This window comes from Petaurus breviceps, unplaced genomic scaffold (genome assembly GCF_028583685.1).
Source record: "Petaurus breviceps papuanus isolate PSGF00001 unplaced genomic scaffold, PetGlider_PUasm1.0 90451, whole genome shotgun sequence".
NCBI classification, from domain to species: domain Eukaryota; kingdom Metazoa; phylum Chordata; class Mammalia; order Diprotodontia; family Petauridae; genus Petaurus; species Petaurus breviceps.
The window spans coordinates 279,029-301,113 of record NW_027187258.1 but is presented as its reverse complement, the minus strand read 5'-3'; the positions used below and the strand labels follow the sequence as shown (position 1 = coordinate 301,113).

At 48.4% G+C, this 22,085-nt stretch overlaps 1 protein-coding gene across 1 annotated transcript in view; it reads right to left on the bottom strand.

Annotated features, from left to right (window-relative positions):
- CLCN5 (chloride voltage-gated channel 5) overlaps window positions 1–22,085 on the bottom strand; it is an 82,866-nt gene that overhangs the window by 8,984 nt on the left and 51,797 nt on the right. The window contains exon 3 of the mRNA XM_069062391.1: window positions 17,081–17,239. Within this exon, the coding sequence (XP_068918492.1) occupies window positions 17,081–17,222 (142 nt within the window). The 5' untranslated portion in view covers window positions 17,223–17,239. The remainder of the gene's footprint in view (window positions 1–17,080; window positions 17,240–22,085) is intronic.

Genomic DNA, 22,085 nt, shown 5'->3' with positions numbered 1-22,085 from the left:
CCATCTACTCTATCACCTAGCAGTCCCGGGATTCTAGCCACACTTGGTTCTCAGCAAACAAGACACTGGTCAGGTAACAGAGGGGAGTGAGCTGACACGGGCCAGGCCTATGCAGGACAACAAGAAGACTTTTCTTAAAGCTCCACTGGGGAAAAGAAGGGTCAAAGAAGCAATAAGCCTGGGATCTGGGGGGCCTCAGCTTGGTTAGCCTCTTGGAGGGGTTCGAGGAATCCAAGAGAAACAGCCACCAGAGAGAACTCAGCTATCCTGGACGAGTTGGAGTTACCAGGCCTAGACAAACTACAGGTCAGGGGCCTGAAAGAAACTGCATCATAGCCAGTGACCTCAGAACAATGACAGAGAATGAGTGAGGAGCCTCAGGACTGGCAAAGGGTAAGTGTTTGCTCAATGTTCAAAAAAGTGAAACAAGAGGGAGCCTGCAAACCCTAGTCCGATGGGCTTGACTTTGATCCTCAGCAAAATTCTAGCATATGACAGGGGTGGTGTCATCAAGAACAGGCCACAGCACAGTGAGCAGCAGCATCATACAGACCAAATGAAATATGGAGATGCAAGTTGGACAATGGTAGAGGGATTTGGAGCTAGCTCAATGTCTGGTTATATGAATGAATGGTTCAATGTCAGCTTGAAATACAGTCTCTAGTGGAGTACCCCAGGGATCTGCACTATTTGAGAAAGGCCCAAAGAACTGAGGCAGCTAGTGCACAGAGCCCTAGGTCTGAAAGTAGGAAGCTCTTAGTTCAGCCACTTACTAGCTGGGTGACCCTGGGCAAGTCACTTAACTTCTGGCTGCCTCAGTGTCCTCAACAATGAAGCAAGAATAAGAACTGACCACCCACAATTGTTACAAAGATCAAATTTCTTAAAACATTTTGCAAATCTTTAGGAACTGGTAGTACCATTTAGTACACAAGGAGCAAAGAAGGCGTAGTGGAGGATGCCAAACTAGATTGGGGGAGAGGGGACGGACAGCACTGGTGGCAACTGGAGGTAACTGGAAACGAAAGAATGGCCAGTGGTGGCAGGGGAGGGGGCACTGACTGGAATTAAGAGAAGAGAGGTCGGACTTTGCTAGCCTCAGGACAGGGATGTAGTACCTTTTGGCTGGGCCTCTCACCCTCAAAAGTGCTGTGATGGCAGAAGACAGCCTCAGTTCAAAGAAGGGAGACTGGGCCTGCCTTCAGTGGCCCTTCCTGGAGATGAAGTTCTGAGGGCAAGAGGTGTGGGGGTTAGCGCCTGGTCCTAGGCCGGGCCCAGTCCAAATGGCCAAGCTTTCCTGTGTCTCCGTTTGCTGGTGATGGCACTGAGCTGCAGCAGAACAGTGGAGCTGAGGGCAGCCAGTTGGGGGAGGGGCTAGAAGCCCCTCCAGGTACAGGAGGAGGGTGGCTGGCTCCCACGGAGCAGCAGAGGGTGCGGGCCTGGCAGACACTGCACTCCTGGCACTGTGGTCACTCTGCGGATCCAGGCATGAAGGGCAGCTGAGCTCACTCGTAGCTCTGGGCCCTCATTCTCCTAGAGGAAGGACAGAAGCCAAAGGCGTGCCTGCTCTCCACCAGCACACACCTGAGAGGAAAAGGCCAAAGGCCAAATCACATGAGTCCAGCAGAGAAGTTAATCTTAAATCCGCAAAGCAAAGTCCGTGCTTCCAGAGCACCTGACTGGAAGGAGCAAAGCCTGGGGAGGAGAGAACTGCTCAGGCAGCATTTACTGGCCTGTCAGGCCCCAGAGGTAGAGATAAAAACAAAGGCCGAGGGGGGCAGGGGCCCAGGCCGGAGGAAGGCTCCATTCACATGCAGCCCCACACAAACTCCTCACACCCCGAAATCCAGGAGAAAAAAGAAACAAGGCTCTGCTTAGATTCCCATGGGTTTCAGCTGAGGCAAAGGAGCCTGAGAAATTGATTTTTTTAAAAGCATCCACCAGCTCTCTCCTATGGTCCCCATGATGTAGCAGACATCTGAATACTGCAAAGGGTCCCCCCTCACCCCACTTCCTTGTGCCAATAGCAGCAGCAGCCCCCACCCCAAACACCCCAAAGATGGGATGACTGCATTCAGTAGCATCATCCCTCCTGTCATTCTCTTGTCAGAAGAAAAAACAATCCTGACCATTTGCTCCCAGGGACCGAGTCGGAGCTCCTGCTGAGCGCTGGTCACCAAGGCCCCCACCCCATGCTGGGTTCCAAGGAGGGGGTGGGCAGGGGCGGCTGTGTCTGCTTACCTTTACTGGTTCTGTTCCAAGCGGGAGCCCAGCACTGCGGGCTGCATGTTGCCGCTGGGCGGGGGGGGGGGGGGGGCGGGGGGGGGGCCGGGCGCCCGGGGGGGGGGGGAACCCCCCGCACCGGCCGCGCCCCCCCCCGCCCCGCCCCCCCCGGGGGGGGGGTGTGGGCTGGCGAGCAGGCCAGCCGGCAGTAGTACACTCACAGCAGAATGCCCACCCTCCTGCCTGCCCGCCGCCCGGGGCGGATCAGAGAGGAAGAGCACTTGCAAGCCTTGCAATGAGCCCTGTCTCCCAGGAGCCAGCCACCCTCCAGAGCCCCAGCCACCAGCACTCCAATGATGTCACTGGCTGGCTCACGTGAACAGACCCCCTCGGACCAGCCTGGGGAAAAGGAGGCTTGTTACCAAGCAGGGAAACCTTAAAGATATAGTCTCAATTAGCTGCCAATGAAGCTGGAGCCCCAAGGCACCGAGCAGAAGCTTCCACCCACTTCAGGCTGCTGAGTCTCAGTGAAACAGAAGGCCCCAAGAAACCAGGAAGGGAAGTAACATGAGCTGCAGGCGAAAGCTCGTAAAGAGGAGAGCCAATGTTTACTACAGGAGAAAGTAGCAGCCAGTGACCAAATCAGCTGCCTTCGAGCAGCTGAGCTGACCCAAACTTGAATTCTGCAGCTACAAAAATGTCCACGAGCTGAGATCAGGAATGACGGCAGCGCGGAGTGCCCATATAGACACCCATTCCTAATGTCACCGTTTTCATCTAAATTGTCATTTCATTCAACCAGAAGCAACAACAAAGGCATATGGTGGGTGTTAGTGGACAACATGGTGGAGCAGTCACAAAGCCAGAGCCAGGGAGAAGACAGAGGCAGCCGCTATGTTCCCTGATGGCTACAACACTGAGGAAGGGCACTGACACACTGGGAGGCTCCTCTACAGAGGCCACTCTATGGAAAGTCAGGGAGAGAAGGAAGGAGAGGCTGAGCTCACTGTTCTATCCAAATCAGTCCAAATCCAGAGGGCCCGTGGAGGCAAGACTGCCTAGACACCAACCGTGATTTGTTGGCGTGAGATGGTGGGAAGCCAGCTGCGTGCTGATCCCGCAGAATGTAGTCACTTCGATTACTGGTTTACCCCACCATTCTCAATGGGTTCATGCAAAAGCAGGATTTTAAGGCACACAGAAGAGTGTTGTATCTGTATTGGAACAGACAATATTCTTTTTTTTTTTTTTAATAAGCAATTGGGGTTAAGTAACTTGCTCAAGGTTACACGGCCAGTTATTTCTGGGTGGGTGCTAAGTGTCTGAGCCCGGATTCAATCCCAGGTCATCCCAACTCTGGGGCCGGTGCTCTTACTCGCTGAGCCACCTGGCCACCCCAACAGACAATATTCTTAACAATATACACTTCCCTTCCTGAAGTCACAGAGGGGGAAGGGCTGCAGTGGAGTGATCCTTCTTTGACTCAGTCCCAGGGATGGATACACACCCCATCATCCCATCATTCTGGGGAAAGGACAGTTCACTGGTCCTCAGTTCTCAGAGATCTTTGGACAAGATGCAAGTGCCTCCGAAGGGATGGGCAGAAAATCATCCTGGGGGCACTTCAGAGGGAAAATGGTCATCAGTGTTCAGAAAGAGTCCCAGATCAGGTGGGGCGGGGGTAGGCCAGAGCCTCCTGAATGTGAGCAGACCTTGCCAGTGGGCTCTCCTGAGCAAGCAGTCATCCGTAAGCAGTGGGGCTCCCCAGGACCGAAAGGCCAACTTCTCAGGGATTACCAAAGGGCTCCCTTGGGGGATCTGGGTTGTATGGGACTTCTCAGAGTTTGCTAATGTCACATAGGCAGAGTAAGGAGCCGCCCAGGCTGGGGGCCAAACCCTGGAGAAAACAAGACATGATAACGTCACTGGCGAAACCAGGGGCCAAGCTTGTGGGAGCAAACTAGGGACAGGCAACAAAGCACATTTTCCTCTAAGTGGCCTATGCTGGAATGTGTCCTCAATTCCCCGAAATGGCCAGGTTTACATATTAGCTTTCAGAGCATTAGGGACTGTCCCTACTAACACAGCAAGGCAAACATGAAAAGACAAGCACCACTGAATATGGAGCTCCATATTTCAAAGGTCCCAGAATTTCATGCTCCAGGGGGTCTTCAAGGTCATCAAGTCCAGATGAGGAAACTGAGGCCCAGAGGGGAGCAGGGATGGAGTGGGGACTTCTGTATAAACCCAGGGGGAAATTCACATCTGTGTAAAAGAGCTTTAGCAAAATACGTAATCTGACTATAAAGTAAGGTGAGAGTTTTGAACCTGTAGACCTAGGCTTCCCTGGCCACATCCGGGCTCACCTCTGGAAGGGGCCTTTGGCAGAAGGCTGGGGTAGAGTTTTCTGAATCCCTTAATGAGAACTCGATGGCTCCAACACCTTCAGACTTCTCTGGAGTCTGCCTCCATCATCCTCAAGCCCCCAATCAGTTTGCTTTCACTATAGTCACTTCATTTTTTATGCAAAATAGGGTGACCTCCTAGGAACACGTATCTGCCTCCCTCATTCACCAGCCTTGGCTCTCAATGCCAAGCTTCCATTCACACAGGGCTTGGCAGTCTCACTGGACTTTCCAAAACTTTGCCACCACATAGGGCAAAGTTCCTGAGAACCAGTCCTGGGATCTGAAAGGACAGAGAGCCTGTTCTACAGTAGGGGATGGAGAGGCAAGGAAGGGCCTAGTCAAACCATTTCATTTCAAATGAGACAGAATCTAGGCTCATTGGGTCCCCCTGGCCCTTATATCAACCCCAGCAAGAGCAGAACTATCTAAACCCTGAGTCTGTCCCAACTTGTTCTCCATGACTTAAGGTCAGGCCTGCAAAGACCGTTCCCCCTTCTCTGACAGCATCAGCAAGCGATTTTGTCACATATTAACTTGTTCACAGCTTGTTCTAATGATTGTGCTCATTGCGTTGGGGTGGGGAAGGAGGAAGAACAGAGCCTTGTCCCTCAGTGGCCCAAATCAGCCCACTGAAGCATTTGGAGGCTTGGGGGTTAGGGTGAGGGGGGCATAACAGTGGATATATTTATCATCATTACAAAGCTGGTACTCTCAGATTCAGTGAACGTTGGGACTGAAAAGGGCCCTCTGAGATGATCCTAGTTCAACTTTCATTTTACAGGTGGGGAAACTGAGGCTCAGAAAGGGGAAGTGACTTGGTCAAGGATATCCAGCTAGTTTGTAACTTTGTTCTTGAGAAGAAAGAATACTCTGTGTACTGAGAACTATCAATGCCACTTTACCAAAATCATCTCAGTCTGATCACCTAAATACCAGCTAAATGTATCAAGGACATTGGCACATGAGTATTGAGCTAATTCTGGCCCCTTCAGTAAAATAATCTAGGTCACTAATGAGCTGGTTAATGGCACTAGGGGCCACTTCCTCTTTGGTGTCAATCCTGGACAGATCAAGAGCCTTTCAGGACCCGAGTGGAGTTGCTATGACACAATGAGTATTTTAGGGAATTGTTGGTATTCTCTGCAAAGGAGGAATGCACTGATATAGAAACCTTCCCTTAAAATTGCTCTTCTCTTAACAGAAATCACTACAACAGCCGCGCGGAGATAACGGGTGCGTCCCTCCATCCCTAGGACGAGCAATAAGAAGTGGACTTCACAGACACCCTCATCAGCTGAATGAAAGCGCCCCCATGGGGCTCTGGCATTTAAGAGTAACTTGATTTGAACACTTGGGCAAAGGCAAATGTTCTTAATCAAAACTGAGGTGCTTTTACAAACGGCACCTGGCATTTCTTAAGCATCTACTGTGTGCCAGGAAGTGTGCTGGGGATGCAAAGACAGGAGCTGGATTTCAGAGAGAATCCTGGGGTCTGTGAGGACACAGGGTCTAAGGAGGCAGGAGAAAATGAGACCATCCAAGAGATGCATGAGAAAAGGTAACCACTCAAGCGGGAAAGAGCAGAACTTTGGGATGTTCAGGGCCGATCCGAGGAGTAGGGCCCAGGAACAAGCCCACAGCTGCTGAGTCAGACTACTCTGTCCTTTGGGACACCTGTCCATCTCTAAAATCCAGAGTGCTTTTGTGCCCCCTTTAGACCCTTCTCTCACAAATGGCTGTTGACATGGCCATGTCTCTGTGCCAGTGCCCGCTGCTCTGATGTCTGCCTCCTTGAGTGTATGCTCTGAGCAGGCAGCCCCCAGCATTGGGTCAGCTCTCTAACTAGACCAGGATCTGGCTGGGGAACAGGAATCCCAACCATCTCTGTAGGTACCATAGGGAGGGCTCGTTAACAAAAAGACACACAAAACCAACCAAGGCCAAACCCAAACCCAAAAGGCCCCTCTCACCCCGCCTCCTCCACAGCACAGAACATCCAATTTTAAGAATCTAGCGAAGGGGCTCCCCATACCTTCAGCACAATGAGTGCTCCTTTTTCTCCCCCTCTAAGTCACCCCTGGAGCTCATTAAAACAGGATGCTACCATCTACTATGGTGCACGGGGACTGGCCTTGGCTCCAAGAGCTAGAGGGAGGCAGACAAGCAGTCCCAGGAGGCCAGGGTGACCCACACCCATTAGCAGCTGCTGAGGACAACTGTGGGAATAGAGGTTAGACCCAGAATTTTCCTGCAGTTTTCCTTCCCCATATGGGCCAGCTCACACCCATGCTGTGTGCGGAGTGCTGGAAGATGGATGTCTCAAATCCAACCTTTTCTGCCAAGAATAAGCCGAGAATTCTGTTTTCTCTTCATTAGTTAATAGACATTTACTGGCCTTGTGCTGTGTGGAGGAGCACGGCATGTCCAGCTCAGGCACAAGCAGTTACCATTATGGTCCCAGAGGCCGCCCAGGAGCACGCAGGGCAGCCACCTCCCTCACTGACAGAATCCACTGAAAAGCTGACATGGTGCCGCTCCCTCAACCTAGCCGTGGCAGGGCTCTCCTCTTCCAGGGCTGGCTAAGGACCCATTCTGGCCATGATCTCCCCACCTACCACAGCTGAAGCAGCGCCACTGTGCTGAAATGCTGAGGGAGCTAGCACAGGCCAATGAGGCCCCTAGACCAGTGCCTCCCAGGAGAGCTGGGAGGAGCTCCTCACTGCATCTCCATTAAAAGGGGCAAAGTGTTTGTGGTAAGAGAGGGAGAAGGAATCTACGAGGGGAGGGGGGACCGGCAAAAGTTTCATAGGCTTGCATATGAAATGACTTGAAGTTCTTAAAAGAAAGATGCTTTCATTTAAGAAACTTTGGATCTCACTCTGAAGTACGGAATCAAAACCAGAAAAGGCTCATTTGCATTTGCTGAGTCCAGGAAAAATATACAGTGAGGGGGCCAGGAAAAATCAGTACTGGGGCAACCTGACCAGAAGGTTCCATTCAAGCCCAAAGAATTCACAATGGCTCTTTAGAAGCTCCCTGCTCAAATGACAAGGCCCAGAAGTTAGTAAAGGCATTTAACCCATTTCTCATTACGCTAACACATCACACAGCACTGCAAAGTCCAACCCTTTCAGTAGACTAGACCGAAGGGAGATTGAGACTAGAAGGGGAGACTCACCTCAGCTTCCCCCCCCCCCCCCAATCTGAACTCTGGAAGGTCAGCCTGGAGGCCCGTGATGACAGGGAGAGGGCCTGGGATGATAGGAGGAAGGAGCAGGATGAAGGGGCTTGAACAAAACCCCCAGAAATTCATTCACTCATGTAACAGTGGTTACCAAGGGTGAGTCCCCTTTGCCCAGTGGTACCAGGCTCAGTTTAGACCCCAGCAGATCTGGGAACACTGAATGCCAGATGGGCAAGGCCCTGAAAGATTGTCTAGGCCGAGCCCCTCATTTTTACAGGGGAGAAAATTGAGGCTCAGAAAGGTCAAGTGATTTGTCCAGGGAGCAAAGAGCAAAGTCAGGACTCAAACGTAGGGGACTCTTACCACTGTACCACACTGCCTCAAGGTCTAATAACTATCCTTGGTAGCTGTCCAGAAGCCCACAGCCCTCTCATCGAGTCACCCACTTCTTGATTTATCTGCAATTCCGAGCACAGATCATTTAGCTAAAGACCCCACATTTATTTATCAGGGGTTTGTTGCAACTAAGTCGTTGTTCACTTGTATCTGACTCTCTGTAACTCCATTTGGGGTTTTCTTGGCAGAGATAGTACAGGAGTGCTTTGCCATTTCCTTCTCCTGCTCATTTTACAGATGAGAAACTGAGGCAAACAGGGCTAAGTGATTTGCCCAGGGTCAAAGGAAGTGGCTGAGGTCACATTTGAACTCAGGTCCTCCTGACTCCAGGGCTGGTACTTTATCTCCTGCAGCACCACCTAGCTGCCCTTACCAGGGTCCTGCTTACACTTATTTCTGTTAACAAGTTCCTAATTTGACATAAGGAAGACTTCCTGGTTTCACTATAGGACTGAGTTTCTTAACCTGGGGGCCAGGGGTAGATTTCTGGGAGTCTATGAACATGGATGGGAAAAAAAAAAATCCATCTTAATTTTCACTAACTTCTAACTGAACTTTAGTGTCTCTTTCAATGATTTAAAAATGGGCTTCTTCTGAACAGAGGCCCTGGCCCTAGGCTTCTTTCCCAGACTGCCACAACACAAAGCTGCTGCTGCTTCTGGACCTCGGCCCCACACCTCCACCTTCACCCGGGTGCCTCCCAAAGAAGGCATCTCTGCTTCTTCGTGAGGCACATCGTACATTCCTCAGAACAGTCACTCTTGGTTCTTCTGAGGGAGCTCAATTCCTTCCTCAGCTGGGAAACATCTCTGAGCCCCTAAACTATCACTCCAATGGGGTTAGTTCTGTTGACCACTGACATCCTTGCAAAGTGCTTGGAGCAAGGGGATCTTGCTTCCAGGGAAAGTCTTGGAAAAAGAGCAGAGCCATGTTGTGATGAAGGTCAGTGGAGAGGATTCTGACTTCACTAGAAACAGGCCTTCCACACGGCTCCAGCTCCTATCACTTCCAATCCATGTAAAAGGGGACTCTGAACAAACTCTGGAGCTACAGATCCCACAAAATGACACAGAGAAGCTAACCTCCCGCTGAGGACAGCCCAGCAGGCCGGCAGGAATCGGCCAGCACAGCGCTCTGGGAGCCGAGCACAGCGCTCTGGGAGCCGGGCCCAGCCCCACTCCGAGGCTTTAGCTCCAGGGCGGGCCTGACCAGCCCCCCGCCAGAGGGACTCCAGATCAGCAGCAGCTGTGGCCGTTTCCAGATTTATCAACACATAGATGCGAAGGACAAAGTGAGAGGTCTGTGCAGTCTGGACTTTGGGACCCAGTAAGTGGGAGTGCGTGGCTTTTGCCCCTGGGGGCAAGAAGCCGCGTCGGCACAGCCAGCCAGTGCCACGTGGCAGCTTCAGCTCCTGGCCTGCAGAGCGTAGGGGGACCAAGCACCAGTCTGAGGGGTCATCGCTCTTGCTTTAACCTGCTTGGATCTGGATTGCAGTCTAGGGTGGAGGTCCTGGGGTGTGTGTCCAGCTTGCCAGAGCTTGTGGAGACCTCAGAGAGGGCGCCCATCTAATACCTCCGGCAGCTAAGAAAACCCCAGTGTTTGTACGAAGCTCCCTTATCTGGTGGCAGAGCCCTACTGTGGCAAAAAGCCCATAAGTCAAGTAATGAGTGCCGAAATGAGCAGGCAAAGGAAACAAAGCAGACAGAAGATTCCAACATTACACTCCTATTTTGGGGAGAAAAAGGATCAAAGCATGAAACAGAAGGAAGACAGTGAAGTCAGAACTCCTGCACCAAAAGCTTCCAAGAAAAATATGAGCTGGTTACAGGCCATAGAGGACCTTAAGAAGCAGATAAGAGAAGTGGAGGAAAAATTGGGAAGAGAAATGAGAACGATGCAAGAAAATTATGAAATGAGAGTCAACAGCCTGACTGAGGAAAATAACACTTTCAAAAACAGACTGACTCAAATGGCAAAAGAGGCTCAAAAAGGCAATGAGAAGAATGCCTTAAAAAGCTGAATTTGCCAGAAGGAAAAAGAATCTCAAAAGCTCAATGAGGAGAATCGTTCCCTTGGATTTAGATTGCAGCAAAGGGAATCTAGTGACTTTAAGAGAAATCGAGATGCTGTTAAACAGATCCAAACAAATGAAAGAAGAAAAGGCAATGTGAAATATCTCATGGGAAAAACCACTGACATGGAAAATAGATCCAGGAGAAGTAATTTTAAAATTATTGGACTACCTGAAAGCCATGATCAAAAAAAGAACCTAGAAATCATCCTCCAGGAAGTTCTCAAAGAAAACTGCCCTGATGTTTTAGTACTAGAGGGCAAAACAGAGGTTGAAAGAATCCACCAGATCACCTCCTGAAAAACATCCCAAAAAGAAAACTCCTAGGAATATTATAGCCAGGTTCCAGAATTCCCAGATTAAGGAGAGCATATTACAAGCAGACAGGAAGAAACAATTTGAATATTGTGGAAACATGATCAGGATAACCCAGAATCCAGCAGCTTCTACACTGAGGGATAGAAGGGCCTGGAATGTGATATTCCAGAGGTCAAGGGAGCTGGGATTAAAACCAAGAGTCACCTACCCAGCAAAATTGAGTATCATGTTTCAGGGGGAAATATGGTCATTCAGTGGAATAGAGGACTTTCAAGCATTCTTGCTGAAAAAACCAGAGTTGAATAGAAAATTTGACATTCAGATACAAGAAGCAAGAGAAGCATGAGAAGGTAAACAGGGAAAAGAAATCATAAGGAAATTATCAAAGTTGAACTATTTACATTCCTACATGGAAAAACAATAATTGTAACTGATGAAACTTTTCTCAGTAGTTGAAGGGATTAGAGATGTATATATATATATATGAGGGTATATGGGCATATGAATACATATGTGAATGTGTGTATATATGTTTACAGGTATACATAGATAGAGGGCACAGGACCAATTTAACAGGAAGGGATGACACTTAAAAGGTGAAATTAAGAGGTGAGAGGTATATAATGAGAGGAGATGGTGAGAGACTGGGGTAAACTATCTCATACAGAAGAGGAAAGGGAAAATGGTTACAATGGAGGGGAAGAATAGGAAGGCAAAAGGGAATGGGTCCACCTTATTCTCATTGAATTTGGCTTGAGGAGGGAATGAAATACACACTAAATAGGGTATCTCACCTTCCAGGAGAGTAGGGGGGGAAGGGGATGAGAGGGGGGATGATGGAAGGGAGGGCAGGCTAGGGGGGAGGGAAGTTGGAAGCACCCACTTTTGAAAAGGGACGGGATCAAAGTAGAGAATACAACAAGTGGGAGGTGGGATAGGAGGGAAGGAAATTTAGTCAGTCTTTTACAATATATCTACTATGTTAATGTTTTGCATTAGCTACACATGTACAATCTATTCTGAACTGCTTATCTTCCCAATAAGGGTGGGTGACAAGGGAGGAAGGGAATGAATCTGGAATTCAAAGTTTTAAAATCAAATGTTTAAATATATATTATTATTAATACTATTTTACATGTAATTGGGAAATAAGATATACAGGTACTGGGGCATAGAGATCCACCATGCCCTACTGGAAAAGTCAAAGGGGGTATGGGAGAAGATATGGGAGAGAGCAGACTGGAGGAGGGGATATCCTGTGGGACTGCTATTTTGGAGCGATAGGTAGGGGAAAAACGGGGAGAAAATTTGTAATTCAAAATCTGGTGGAAATGAATGATGTAAATCAGAATCTAATAAAGCATTTGAAAAATGAAAAAAAAAAGAAATCCCAGGGGCATTCTGGTGGTGATGGAGCTCAGCTCCTTGAGAAAGTTCAAACTAAAGGGTCTTCTAATGACTTGGAAATGTAGTAATTCCCCGAGTTGGGCTTAAATGAAACAACAGAGTAAGTGGCAAGTGAGCCACAGTCCATCAGCAAAGCCGTTCAATCAACCAGCAAGGCCTGAAGCCTGGATCTCCTGGTGCAGTCTGCTGAAGCTCCTCTGGGCTAGCTGCAGGGTCACTGTCACCTGGAAGTAACCAGGTGTCCTCGCTCTGCCCACTGCCACCTAAAATTGTTTCCCACTATGGCGCCATGCCTGAAAATCTACAATGCAAGAAGCCTGGAAGGTGTGAGGGCAGAAGCAGGCTAATCTGATCTCCTTCCCTCTATGAAACAAGGGCTCATCTTCAAGGTGGCCCTTTGGCAGTGGGGGGGGGGGGTGAGGGATGACAAGTTGGTACTCCCTCCTCCACACCTCTACCCTGCCTTGAGCATCCTCTGGGAAATGACCCAGCAGCAGACCAATACGGCACTCATGTGGGCTCATGTCAATGCACATCCCAGCACCACGGGGAGGCCTGACAAATACTCAGTAAGCACCTAGACCTTGCATTGCAGGGATGGAAGCCAATACTAGGTCCTAATGTGAACTGGATGTAGAAGATGAGGGACAGTGACCTATTCCAACTTCTTGTCATTGGGCTGTCAGCTCTGATCTGACAACTTGAGCGGTCTCTGGGCCAATGAAGCTTTCTAGCTGAATAGTAGCCAGAGGCAGCGGCGCCCTCTAGTGCTTACTCAGGGAGGAGCAGGGACGAAGAGGGGCTGACATCTCGTCTCCCTGACCCAAGTGTCTGGGAGGGGCCACCCGGCAGAACTTGCATCTTCTCTTTCATTAGGCCCCAACTAGACTGAACCAGACAGAACTAGGCAGGTCTCCCCTCTTCCTCCCTCCTGGAAGAATAAGCTGGCTTGGTTTGGAGGCTGTGAGGGTCCAGCAAACATGTTGCACACCTACCACCTAATAAGTGAAAGTGACAGCCTCAGGATGGGAACCAAAACACAGCTTCCTGCTTGCCCTCTCTGCAGGGCCAAGTTCCAGAGCCGCTCACCTGAGCTTTCTTCCCCTCTTCCCAGCTCTTTTTGCTTATATTCTTTCCAGTCTGGAGACTGATCCCACCACCTCCAATATCTTTCAAATTGGGCTCCATGTGATGGATTTGTCCTTTCTTCATAAGCCAACCTCGCTGGGCAAGCTAGCAAACAAGGGACACTTTATCACTCCTCCAGCCCTGCCTGATGTGGACCCATATTATCTGTATGTGCTCGGCTACCTGGTCTAGCACGGGACGTCCACACAGCTCCAAAGCCTGTTAGCAGGAGGAAATCGAAGCTAGAAGCAGGATATCAACCAAGGACACAATCTCCAGGTGTATATAGGCCTTCCCTGGGGCATCAGCCTCCTGGCATAGAAAGGGGAATAATTCCTACCTGTCCTAATCTCTCTCCAAAGGATTTCTGGAGGTGGAAATAAGCAATCACGGTACAGTGGCTTCCTACCAGGAGAGGCTCCAGGCTTACTGGTGTGGGGTGTGACAAGGAACAGTGAATGGTTATGACTGATTCACTTGAGCTATTAAGCCATATATTAAAATGACATTGTCATAAATTTCCCTTTCCTAGGCAAAGAAAAGGATGGAGAGCATCGAAGGCCAAATTCTGCTGTCTTGTTTTCACCATCTCATCTTGGCCTGGCTTCCTCCAAAGCCTCCCAAGCTCCCCACCCCTACCCCAACCTTGCCTTTCTCTTGTTCTTTGTCCCTGACTCCCAAGGCCCCCTCAGCCCCCTTCGAGACTCCAAGGCTGCTGCTACTTTGCAGGTCTGTCCCCTAATCCAGCCCACTGGCTCCTAACATCATCTTTTTCACAACGATCCAGCCCAATGGTTCTCAGATGGATCTGGAGGCCCCTGGGGCCTGGTCACTTCTAACAGAACACTGTCAACATTATTATTTCTGTCAAGAATGAATCATTTACTTTGGCCATATCTGCATGATGCAAGCGGCAAAGGTTCCACCTCGCAAGCCTGCTGCTAACAGGTAGGAGAACAGCGCTTTGCAGCCTTCCTCAACAGGTCTTAAGAGGGCTCCTCCCTTTGACCTTTCAAACTATCTCCTCAATAAACATAAAAGTACCTAATACACAGAAGGTTCTGGGGACACAAGGACAGGAAGGAAACCCTCCCTGAGCTGAAGGATCTTCCATTTCACTGGGGGGTTACAACATGTACAAAGATGAGGCTGCTTAGGAGGAAGAGAACTCTGGTTACCAGAGTGGGCGGGCGGGGTAGGGGGAAGAGATCAAGGAAGGCCTGGTGTAGCAGGTGACATCTGAGCTGAGCCATTAAGAGAGATGAGGATACTGAGAAACACAGATGAATGGAGAGGGCATGCATGCCAGCCCTAGGAGGAAAACAGACAGTGCAAATGCAGGGAGGCAGGAATGTGAGGTCTGAGACAAGCTCGTAATATAATCTGGCTGACATGAAGAGTTTGTGAAGGGGGCTAGCGTGGAACAAGACAGGAAAGGTTAAGTGGGTAAGGAGTCTGGGCTTTCTTCCCACAGAAGGTTTCTGAGCTGAGGGGAGGAAATGTCTCATCCCTGGGCCTGAGAAAGTTGGCATCAGCAACTGGATGGAGAAAGGGTTATAAAGAGGAAAGAAAATGAAGGTAGGGAAGTCATTCTGGAAGCTGTTGTGACAAAGCAAGGGAGAAGTCGGAAAGGCCCCAACTAGAGCAGTGGCTGTAGAAAGGAGACAATCTCCCAGAAGTCAGCAGTACTGGGCGGGTAGATGCCATATGGAGGAAGGTGCAGGAGGAAGAGTCAAGGACGATTCAAAGATTCCCTTGAGCCTAAATGATGGGGAGTCTGCTCATCAAAAATCAGGAAGCTAGGGGCAGCTAAGTGGCACAGTGAACAGAGCATCGACTCTGGAGTCAGGAGGACCTGAGTTCAAATGCGGCCTCAGACACTTAACACACACACAGACACACACACACACACAGACACACACACACAAACCTAGCTGTGTGAACCTGGGCAAGTCACTTAACCCCAATTGCCCTACCTTCCCCCTCCAAAAAGCAAAAAAATAAACAAAAAAAAAAATAAAAAATAAATCAGGAAGCTTGGTGGAGCAAGAGGCCAGAAGATGCACTCTGCTTGGGGCATGCTGAGTGAAAACCAGGTGGAAGCAATGGCCTGCACTTCACTGGAGGGGCAAGGGCTGGAGAGGGGCATCTGGAAGTCACAAATAGAGTTCAGTGATAACTGAAACCATGGGAACAGATAAGATCCCTAAGAGAGGGAGTCAAGAAAGGGAGAAGGGCAAGGGAATAAACATTTATAAAGTACCTACTATGTGTCTGCTGCTGTGCTCAACATGTTAGAAAAATTCTCTTATTTGATTCTCACAACAACCCTGGGAGGTAGGTGTTATTCTTTGTAATAGTAATGGAATATAAAGATCCCCCGGTATTGGCTTGGTTTTTGGTGTTAAAACCCAGAGCTTGTTAATCCCACTTGTGGGATGGACTTGTTGACATGAAAACAGAGGGCTGGACTGGGAGGAGCTGGTGATGTAAATTCGGAGAGACACAAGAGAGAGGCAGAAGAACTTTTTGGAAGCAGCACTTTGGAGCCAGAGAGAGACTGAGAGGATTGCTGAGGGCCACTTTCAATTGCCCTGGACTTTTGAGACCTGCCCCCAGAGCTGCCAAGGACTGAGGAGACATGGCTGTTATGGTGGTACTTTGTCTGTCTGTTTTGATGTTGTTTTGCCAGATTTGTCCACTGGTGAAGGACAGTGCTGTTGTTGCAGAATTCTTGGAACTTTGCTGTCAGTTCAGAAGCCCTGAAGAAGGATTTTCTAGTTGTATGTTTACAGAAATCCTGGGAGAGGGTTTTGCTAATGTTTTCAGGGGTCCTAGAACTGTTCTGCAGACAGAGAATGAACTGATGAAAAGACTGGCCATGTATCTTGTGGCCTTGCTAAGCTTTGTCTCCCCAGGAACAAAGATTGCTGAGAACTTGCCTGTGCCAAGATGAAGAAAAGACCTCCATTTGGGTATTAAGTGCTGTGCTTAAACTTGATGTAACTCTGGGGTAGATTCAATTGTGATCCAGGGGTGGGGAACTTTTGACCTTTTTGTGTTCTATGATTGAACAAATGAATGTACTTTACTTATGATTGGAAACTAATCTCCATTTGAGAAGAGGGACTTTGTGATGGACTAAATGAAGGTACAGCCTAGGGGTGGAGTAGTATTTAGAAGAGAGACTTTGTAATTGATTGAATGAATGGAAGGTCCTGGGGTGGGGTAGTACTTGGAGATTATTTAATCACACTTAGTAACTGCTGTATTTTGAATGATGTCCTATTTTGATCTTCTCTGTTCTTAATTTGTCACTGAATAAAATGGAGAGCACCTATGCTGGTATTTTGAACCTTGGGAAGTTGCCTTTGCTTGGCATTACATTACATTCTTATCCCCACTTTTTACAGATGAGGAAACTGAGGCAAACAGTGACTTGCCCAGGATCACAGAGCCAGTCAGTGTCTGAGGCCACATTTGAGCTCAGGTCTCCCTGACTCCAGGACTGGTGCTCTGTGCGCTGTGGCGCCCCCTAGTGCCTTGAGAGAAGGAAGAGAGAAGAAGAGGCAGGTCAGAGCCTAGGGGGACACGAGCACACTTGGGGGGAAATGGGAAGCCAAGACTGTGAGGGAATTGGACTTGGAAAGGAGCAGGAAAGAAAAGGAAATTTCCATTTTCCAATGAGTTGCCTCTTAGCACAGGGCCTGGCCCACAGGGAGCACTTGATAAACACCTGGTGACTGCTGGCCTACTGGTGTTCTCAGTAATTAGGCAATAAACACTAAATTCCTACTATGTGCCAGGTACCGTACTAAGTGCCAGACATACAAAGAAAGAAAAAAACAAGCCAAGGCCCTGCTCCCAAGGAGCCTCCAGTTTAAGACACACAAAGAAGCCAGAAGAGGGATATGCAGGGGACTAAGGCCCCAGCAGTCAGCGTACCTCCCAGGTCTCTGTCAAGCGGAGGGACATCATCTGTCATGGAGAAGTCCAAAGCGGCCCCCGAGATCTCTACCAGATCGTCGTCACTGGTGCTGCTGCGGAAACTATTAAAGCTCCCTCTCCGAAAGCCTGGGTTGTCCATGGTGTCGCTCTCAGAATCTGGAAGGTGGCAGACATGAGAAAGGACGGTGACCCAAGGGAAGACCTTCCACACAACCCTCTCCCGTCTTGGTGGGCCCACTCTGCGCGTCTTAGAACAAGCACAACAATGACAATGAGGACAAGGCTGGATGGCAGACCTCAAGAGCAGGAGTGGGCAGCCCCATGTCTCCACTCTCCTGGAAAACCATTGTGAAATCCCACCAAAAACTGCCCTGCACCACTTTAGTTGGAGTCTGACCTTACTGGCCAGGCCTCGCAGCAGGACTGAATGAGGAGAGGGTGAAAGACAGAGCAAAGATAAACTCTGACACCATCTTTAGAAAGGGCATTGCCAACACTCACTGCCATGATACAGGAACATGTGGAAAGAAGCTTTTAGACTGGCCAAAATGGTGGGGAAGCCAGGTAGCCATGGAGTGGTCTCAAAGGCAGAGGCAGAAACAAGGTGGGATGAGCCACCTCAGGAAACCCCTGATCACAAACAACAGGGAGAAAAAACAAAACAGCATCACGTCCAAAAACTTGACAATGGAGAGACGGTTGGCACAGCAGGAGAAACTGAGAAGAGTATGAAGGAAGTAAAAGGTCAGGTGGCCGGGCGCCAGGAGCTCAGCCTCGCTATTCACACAGTAAAGACCAAGTAGATGAGGAAGCTCTACTGTCCAGGTTAGGTCAAAACGACCATGAACTGGGGGATTCAACAAACTGTTTTGGCAAAACTACATAGTTTTTTCAAAGATCCCAAGCTTTTCCAGGAAACAAAAGGTTTGATTTCTAACACCAATATTCTTCTGGAGATGCTGTATGGTTAGACCAGTCTTTGCAGAATTGTAGGTGAAGACTGGCCAGTGGGCAATGGAAAGGCAGGTGGTGGGTGAGTAGGCTGCAAGACATGACACATCAGGGTCTGTGATTGGGAAGACAAATAGTGAGAACCTCCCCTCTCCCACAGGCTGGTCATGGAGTCCTTACAAAGAACGAGGGATCTCCACAGCCAGCCAGCCAACTCCCAATGCGTACACCCAATGTGTACAGCCGATATACCTACACAATGAATGAATGAGTAGAGCAAGGCCCCTACCACTCTGGGTGGGCCCCTATGGCACCAGCAGAGAAGATATGGACAAGAAGAGGTACGCCAACCTGGTAGGTATATTGGGAGTTGTAATGGGAATGTAAATTTTTAAGATCTTCCCTGCCCCTAGGCTAAAGTGCACCTGGAGCCTGGGGTGGGAGGCTTGTTTTTCAGTAGATACTTTTTGATTGCCCAGTGGGTCCAGAAGGTTGTTACATTCTCTGAGCCAGGAGAAGGCTATATAAGCCCTGATGTGTAGCTTTGTTTTGGGGCTCACTTTGAGAAGTGTACTGTGATTTGATAAAACTCCGGGCTAGCTGTTGTCCAGAGCCCCCCAGCTTTGAAACCCAGATATTGTTTGGTATGGATGTAATGGTTGGACAGTTTGGAAATCTGTCTACTTGATCTGTTTCTCTGACTTGATAATTCTGCCTGTGTATTCTGAAGTTTGGGGTGCTGACCTTTTTCCCCTGAACTAGGTAAATGATACATGTTTCACTGATTAAAGTAAGCTTGTTAACCCTTTTTGAGTTGCTTTCCTTTATCAAAGCAGATCTAAGAACCTGTGTTGGCAGCCACCCTGGGGACGCTTGGGGTGCTTGCTGCTACAGGAGTGCAATCTGCACTGATAGAGGAAGCCACCAAAAGTTCAACAGGAAATAATGAAGAAAAGACAACTGAAAAACATCCCCCAAATCCAAGGAAACAACAAGAACTGTATGCCTCTTGCTCCAATCATAGAATTATCAAAATAACTGGAAGGGAGGGGAACAAACACTGATTAAGTACCTATTATGTGCCAGGCACTGAGCTAAGCACTTTATAAATATGATCTCATTTAATACTCACAACAACCCTGGGAGCACCTGGTGCTATTATGATTCCCATTTTACAGCTGAGGAAACGGAGACTGACAGCAGGAAAGTGACTTGCCCAAGGTCCCAAAGCTAGTCAATGTGATCTTTCTACTCCTGACTTCAGGCCCAGTGTTCTTTCTACTGTTGCACCCCCTAGCCAGAAACCAAATACATTCCAGTGAAAGATCTGCATCTAGCGATCTTGGGATTTTTTCAGACATCACAGATAAATTAGAAAAAGAAGACAATATGAGTATTACAATCCTGAGAATGGTCAAAGAAAACTTCCCAGAGTTGGAAAAAATAGGCAGCCAAATACCAAGAGAAAGGTGCCCAAAGTCCCTGACAAAAAATTCTCAACCCACCTCAGCCCTTCCCAAGCCACTGGCAGAATGAAGGCCAGAAGCTACTGGCCAATGAGCAGCTATCGGGAGCACGGCCCACTCACTGCCATAATACAAAGAGAACCAGAGATAATCAGGGGAACTGGAAGACAGAACCTGGGCACCCCAAAAAAGCATGGCCCAGAGGCCCTGAATTAGCTGCCTAGCACATCGGGCAGGAGATGGGCACTTAACAGGTGCCTTAACACCTGCCATCTTCCAGAAACAATTGAGTCTCCCAGCCAAAAAGAGAATTAAAGCCATTCACACTTCTCACATCAAGATCAACCAGTTGTAGGGATGACGGAACAAACTGTGGTTTTATGAATTCAATGAACAGAGAACAGGGAAGATGAGAAATTCAGAGAAACAGGGAAGGACAACTTTCATGAGATGAGTGCGAAAGCAGAAGCTGGGCTGGGCCACGTGCACCATGACTAAGGATGGAAGTGAGCACATGCAGAACATCAGCATTCAGGGGAAATACACTGAATAGCCCAGCTGAGGGCTGAACAACCTGGAAGATGGTGGCCAGGGCCAGGGCCACTCTGGCACGATGGGCCTTCTGTTACTGGGGAGGGTGGGTTGGAACAAGCTGTGACTGGTTCCCCCCTCACATATACACACATACACATGCATATACACATATATACACGCATACACACACTCACATATGCACACATACACATACACAATGCTTGTTGTTGACTGGACAGAAATCAAGAAGACACCTAACCACATCTCACTGGTCAGATTGGCTAAGATGACAAAACAGGAAAATGACAAATGCTGGAGAGGATGTGGACAAATTGGAACACTAATGCATTGCTGGTGGACTGGTGAACTGATCCAGCCTTTCTGGAGAGCAATCTGGAATTATGCCCAAAGGGCTATAAATACTTTCATACCCTTTGACCCAGCAATACCACTCCTAGGGTTGTATCCCAAAGAGATCAAAGAAGGGGGAGGAAGACCCATATGTACAAAAATGTTTATAGCAGCTCTTTTTGTGGTGGCAAATAATTGGAAATTAAGGGGGTGCCCATCAATTGGGGAATGGCTGAACAAGTTGTGATATATGCATGTTATGGAATACTATTGTGCTATAAGAAACGAGGAGCAGACGGTCTTCATATTTACCTGGAGAGGCTTATACAAACTGATGCTGAGTGAGAAGAGTAGAACCAGGAGAAATCTGTACACAATTACAGACACAACGTATGTGTGATGACCAAGTTTGATAGACTGGACTCTTCTCAGCAATGCAGTGATATAAGCCAATCCCAAAAGACTCATGATGGAGAGAGATGTCTATACCCAGAGGAAGAACTGAGTTTGAATCCAGATTGTAGCCAAGTACCTGCTTTTTTTCTTTTTCTTGTTTGATTTTGTTTCTTCTTTCTCACTGTTCATTCCATCTGATACAATTCATCTTTATATCCTGACTAATAATGTCTAATGTGAAAGTATTTTCAGATTCTATACTTGATTGTATGCCATCATGGGGGTGAGGAGAAGGAGGGGGAGAAAATTTGAAACTCAAGGGATTGTGGAACTGAATCTTGTAAACTCAAAGTAAACAAATTAATAAAGGAAAAAAAAGATATATACTATATTTATGGTGCATATATTGCATATATAGTATATATGCACATATAGTAAATATACTACATATACTAACAAGCTATATATACACTATATGATATGTATATTATGCACATATGTAATAAATATGCATATATAGTATAATACTAAAGAAAACACCTAAAAATCATCTTGCCCTTCTCATTACATGCTCAAAAAGCTCCAGACTCCCTAGTGCCTCTAAGACCAAATCTGTCTCCAGCTGGCATTCAAGGTCTTCCTCAATACAGTTCCACACCTGCCACCCCCACCCCCACCCTCACCCCAAGGCCTCATCTCCCATCCCCCCACCCCTCCATAGGCTGTTCCTCATTCCTCAAATATCCCTCTTACCTTGGCTGCTTCCTCATGCACCACCTCCTCCAGGGTGTAATCCGCCCAGCTGTTAATACTCCCTTCCTCTTATGCTGACTTATCTGGGTACATGTGGATTTGCCTCAGGAGAATAGAGGGTCTGCCGAAAGCAACAGCAGCCCCAGCAAAGAGGAGAGAGCAGAAGATGATGCCCATGGGTCGGGTGGCACCAGGACCTGTTGCTGCCTCAGTCTACCAAGAACTTCAGAAAAGCAAGCTGGATGTAAAAGAGATGGCTGGGTTTGTAAGCAGTCAAACCTCTTCCCCTTGTTCTTTGTAGAAGGAAATGTTCCTATTTGGTGGGATTGGTCAAGGTCAAAACAGGATTTTTTTCAAGGGCAAATACAAAGGCCAAAGTCACAGTTTTGTGCAAGAAGCCAGAACCCCACTGGCCATGTGTTCCATTCAGGGAATCATTCTGGACAGCGTGGGTCATATTATCCATGGGAATAAAAGGAAAGGCCAAACTTTGATAATCCCCAAATCACAGCTATTTGGCCCTGGAATGTGTCTAACGCTACATATGAAGT